We start from the raw sequence: 5,482 nt of genomic DNA, 5'->3' as shown, positions 1-5,482 counted from the left end.
GCATGTGCTCTGACCAGGAAGCGAACCATGACCTCCTGGTGCATAGGTCAATGCTCAACCACTGACTCACACTGGTCAGGCTTGGACCCATCTTTGATACCTTCTTCATTTCTATATCGAGGCCACTGTCAGGTCCCAGGATTCTCTCTAAAACAGCAGTTCTCAACCTGTGGGTCGCGACGCCTTTGGCGGTCGAAAGACACTTTCACAGGGGTTGCCTAAGGCCATCCTGCATATCAGATATTTACATGACGATTCATAACAGTAGCCACATGACAGTTATGAAGTAGCAACGAAAATAATTTTATGGTTGGGTCACAACATGAGGAACTGTATGTAAAGGGCCAGAAGGTTGAGAACCACTGCTCTAGAGCAAGCATGTCAAACATGCTCAAAAAACATTTATTTGAAGCATGTGGCCCGCCAGCCGCGAGTTTGACATGCTTGCTCTGAGGAAATGCAGCTGGAGACAGGAGATGCTCCGTTTCGACTCAGCAAATTCTCCCAGCTCTCAGTTCACAAAAATTAAACTTCGCACATCAGGGGCCCAAGTCAGTAATGCTGGAACCCTGGTGAGGTCTGCACTGTGTTTCCAGCCCCCGCGGGAGGCTGCCTCGGAGCAGGGGTCCGCAGGCTCCCCTCTCCCCTCCCCCCTCCCCTCCCCCCTCTCTGTGTGGAGAAGCGGGCAAGGGGCTGCGTTTACCTTGAAGGCTCTGTTGAGCACCTCCTCTCCGCCTCTGTTCCCCAGCAGGTTTACGACCACTTGCTTCCCATACTGCTCCTTCAGGAGGACCATATGCCTGCAACAGAGCAGGCGGCACCGTGACCCTGTCACCAGGACGCAGACTGAGCCCGCCTTCAGGGGAGAGGATGTGGAAGGGACCTGCTGGGCACGAAGGCCCAGGATGCATCTGCCCATGAAAGGGCAGGAATAAACCTGGCACACGAGGAAGGACTTTCCAGAAAGCGCCCCATTAAACCCAGAACAGCTTGACCTGGCCGCATGAACAGAGCCTTACAAATGCCAGGTGTGTTATCTCTGAAATTAATCTGTTTCACTTGGTGCCGTCTGTCCTCCGAACTGGACAACCTGGTAGGAGAACAGTCAACCACAGGTCCAATTTTTATCTGAGAGCTGCTGTATTTTTTTTTCCATTTCTTTTTATGTAAAAATACGTTTGTTTGTTTTAAGAGAGAGAGGCAGAGAGAGGAATAGAGAGATAGAAACATCCATGAGATGATTAGCTGCCTCCTGCCCTCCTGCACGGCCCCCACGGGGACTGAGCCGGCATGTGCCCTGACCGGGAATCAAACCAGCAACCTCTTGGTTCCTGGGTCGACACTCAACCGCTGAGCCACGCTGGCTGGGCTAAGAGCTGCTTTATGATGGTCCAAACAAGGAGACCTGTTTGGCTCAGTGGATAGAGCATCAGCCTGCAGACTGAAAGGTCCCAGGTTCGATTCCGGTCAAGGGTATGTACCTTGGTTGTGGGCACATCCCCAGTAGGTGTTGTGCAGGAGGCAGCTGATCAATGTTTCTAACTCTCTATCCCTCTCCCTTCCTCTCTGTAAAAAATCAATAAAATATATATTTTTTAAAAATACATTTGTTGAAATATTAGGGAGAGACAAATGTTTCCTTTTATCACCAGCTTTTGAAAAGTAACTTTACAACTTTAACAATGGTTAGAAATGCTGAAATGCAGTGTTTAAAAAAAACATAGGAAAAAGACACAAGCAAAAAGCGGATGGAAAACTGTAATCTAATAGGGCCATCTTTAAACCTAAATATAGAAGAAAGACCAGAAGATAAAGCATCATGATGTTAGAAGAGGGGGAATTTTGTGTCATTTCAAATTATTTTCTTCTTTAAACATTTCACTATTTTCCAAATGTCTACAATGACATGTTTCTTTTATAAACAAAATTTTTAAAAAGTTAATTATCACAAAAGAACCAAACCTCATAAGCGAAAAAAACACACTCTTTTACTAACTTGGAGGGGTGGCAGTGGGTAGAAGAATATGATTCTGAAGGGGGGCAGTGCAGGTTTCTTGCTGCGGAGTTAAGCTTAAGTCTGCTGGCAGCTCCTGTCTCTGTGAATGGCCTTTCCTAGAGCAACACTCCTGGAGGCCCCGCTCTCCCGGCAGCTCTTACTGGGGGAAGACACAGGGACGGGGTCGGCCTCCTACAGGCTGTGCTCTGTCCCTGGAGCTGGGGCATGCAGCTCTGGCTGAAGCTGCCAGAAGAAATGCAACGTTCCTCGCCTGGCCTTCTGGGCTCTTTGGGGTCTCTGCCCAGAGAAGGGGTGTCCTGGCCTGAGGTGTGACATGTGACAGAACAGCAGGCTCTGCTCTGGTGGGAAGTCCGAGCTGCCCAGCGCTGAGTGAGCTCCTTAATTCGGGGTGAAATGTGAGGAAGCCCACTGTGGCCACACATCCGAGCTGTGACCAAGCCACAATGCAGCTTGTCAGAAATAAGGCTGTCTGATGCCCACATACATCTCCACTGGCTCCAAATTCCAAGGCTGGGAGAGGAACACGTTACTCATTACTCATGTCACCGGCCCCACACACCCTCGATCGAATCATTCACTGCCCTGAGCTGGCTCCTTGGTCTGTCACATAGGCCAGTCCTCCTCCTGTGAGGGGCGGGCATGAGGAGAACAGGCGAGTGACAGTGACGAGTCCAGTGTTTGGCACATGGGAGCTGGTTTTCCTTTCCTTCCTTTTGATTTAAAAATAAGATAGCACGCTTTGTATGAATAAACTGAGACTCACTTCAGTGGCTCTAAGGGACAGAGTCTTGGAGTCCACACTGAGGTCAGGAGAGCAAGGCTCCTCCTGGCATTGGTGGCTCCGTGTGTTAGGGACTTTATCCAACCTTTCAGCTCATCTGCTCCTGTCAGATGGCGCTCCTTGGAAAACGGGGAGTTTTCCAGCACACCGGGGAGTCAGATTTCCACTTGGCAGCATCCTTCTCCAACCCAGGGCATAACTGAGGGGCCAGCAGTTAAACCCTCCCTGATGTCCAGACACAAGCAGGTCTGTGCACAGCGAGAGAGGGCAGATGGAGTGGGTCACCATCCTGCAGAGTGAGACCGGGCACCGCCCAGTGACAGGCTAACGCCGTCATCAAAACTGTACGACACCTGAGCAGCCGCAGCCCAAGGCCTGCTGGAGACACCCCCTTCCGCAGGCATGGCAGATGGCAGAACGACAACAAGCAACCGGGGAAGCAAGACAGCAGGGTCCCCGGGAAAGGATCCCATGGAAAGGACTTTGTAAGTGGGGGAGGGTGGAGGGATTTACTCTGGGCCAAACACATCAAAGAACTGAGAAACTCAGAGATCTGGGGGCACCTCTCCAGGGGGTGACACAGCCCCCCCTCCTCCGGGGGGCCCACTGTGCCCCATCTCGGTCTGTGAGAGAAGCCTGTGACCTCGCTCCCAGACACTCACTTCCAAACTGCAGCCCAATGAGAGCGACGAGCCAGTAGCTGTCAGGACAGACAGACACGAGGGGGGCACAGTCTGGTCAAACTTCGGGGTTAGAGGCATTAAAAAAGAAACTCCTTGCAAGCCAGAATTTTATGTGGAGGCTGCCTGTTAAAGGACTTACGGCCTCAGAAAGGTGTTTGGGGATTCGCAGAAGAGATTTGAGTTTATCCTTAGATTGAGGGGAGAAGCGAGTGTAAGAAATGAGAGGGTTTGTACTCCCAAGTATACACACACACACACACACACACACACACACACACACACTCCGGCCAGCTCAGGAGGCAAAATCACTTTTGAAGTTTTATGACATTCACTAAGATAATTTTTAAACTTAGTATTTAGATTAAAACAGCAGATACTTTAGGAAGCTATTAATGCTTCAAGTTCAAGTTAATAGTTCAGTTTAAAGTACTAATAGTTCAGGTTAAACTTGCAAAACATTTAGGGTGTTATGGTCCAACTTGTGTTTTAAAATGTGAACTATGTATACGCCAACTTTTTCCTAGAACGATACATAAAAAGCCAACAGTGGACTCTCTGGGAGTGAGAACTGGGAGTTAGGGTACTGCGACTTCTCACTTTATTCTATGTGGTGGCATCAGACCTGGGACTATATCAATTTTAAAACGAACACAAACGGCTACAAACACCCGATGATTCAGAGGAGCCCCTGTGAACCAGGACGCGTGGGTAAAGCTTCACCACGGGAGGGACGGGAGGGACGGTAAGATTACACAATCCCGCGCGCTACCTGAGCATTTATTACTGAGCCTCGGGGAAACCTGAGCGCAGGCAACAGCCTCACTTTGGAAACTCCCTTTTGCATAAAGGACCAAAGTAAAGGGCAAGGTCAGACGCAGGGCTGGGGGCCTCCCTTCCCGCTGTCCCCTGCACCGCCGTCTGGTGGGAGGGAGACCCTGAGGATGACAGACGGCCTTACCTGTCGAAAGCAGGGGCGTTGGCTTCCAGGCCTCTGTTGAGTCTCAGATGATGCGAGCCAACCTAAAGCAAAGAGAACAACCCCGTGACTCCTGCTGCTCTGCGAACCCAGAAGTGGTCCCCACTCCCTCTCTCTGCCAGCCCCGATGTGGCCCCTCCCAGCGCAGGATGGCCAGGCCCCGAACTCAGGTCCCGCAGCCCGAGTGGGGCTCTGCTGCGGCCCCGTCTGAGCTGCAGTGTGGACCATGCCACTCACATTCTTCCACAGACAGAAGAGAAACTCCAGGGTAAGACCACGAGGCCTGCGTCAGACCCACAAACCCCTCCGTGGTGAGAGGTACAGCTAAGCCAGTGGTTGGCAAACTGCGGCTTGCGAGCCACACGCGGCTCTTTGGCCCCTTGAGTGTGGCCACGAAGTTTCTTTCGCACTGTACGTGCGTGCCTGCATGTGGTATTTTGTGGAAGAGCCACACTCAAGGGGCCGCAGTTTGCTGACCACTGAGCTAAGCCAACGGGAGAGAGACCACTGTCCCAGCATCCTCTGCAGCTACGGGGCCCTCGATGGCCCTGACGCTTGAGTTACAGCTGCCTGGGAACTAATGCGTCTTGTTGCTTAGAGCTACCTGTTAAACACTGGAAGTTTAAAAACAACCTTGAAACTAACGTGTGGTTACTGAGCCAGCTAGAAGGACTCTCTCTGAACATTTCCTGGACAATTTGAGGACAGTAACGGATTGTGACCTAGAGAGTAAAACGGGAATCCATGAGTCCATACCATGGGAGGGGACATCTGGCCCTCGGGTAGTAAAAGGCCCGAGAAATCATTTGACCTGGCCCTGCCCAGACATGAGCGGGGGGTCAATTAAATGTTTGACCAAATACAGGAGGCTAATTTTTAAGTTGGTAGTTTTGTATGGTCTGAGAATGATGTTATAAATATCCAAAGGGCCCCTGGCCAAAAAAAAGGTACCCCCACCCCTGAATACAGATGACAGCTGGCCAGCTAGGTGAATGGGTAGGAGGGTTGATGGATGGGTGGGTGGG

At 51.0% G+C, this 5,482-nt stretch overlaps 1 protein-coding gene across 1 annotated transcript in view; it reads right to left on the bottom strand.

Annotated features, from left to right (window-relative positions):
- Nucleotides 1-5,482, bottom strand: part of SYNJ2 (synaptojanin 2) — a gene marked incomplete at its 5' end in the record, with an annotated part of 57,424 nt that overhangs the window by 31,526 nt on the left and 20,416 nt on the right. Inside the window, 2 exon segments of the mRNA XM_015560031.1 lie at nt 704-800; nt 4,440-4,501. Of these exon segments, the coding sequence (XP_015415517.1) occupies nt 704-800; nt 4,440-4,501 (159 nt within the window).

The sequence above is a fragment of the Myotis davidii genome, unplaced genomic scaffold, assembly GCF_000327345.1.
Source record: "Myotis davidii unplaced genomic scaffold, ASM32734v1 scaffold1494, whole genome shotgun sequence".
Lineage (NCBI taxonomy): Eukaryota > Metazoa > Chordata > Mammalia > Chiroptera > Vespertilionidae > Myotis > Myotis davidii.
The sequence above is the reverse complement of the archived record's forward strand: the minus strand, read 5'-3'. Positions and strand labels throughout refer to the sequence as shown.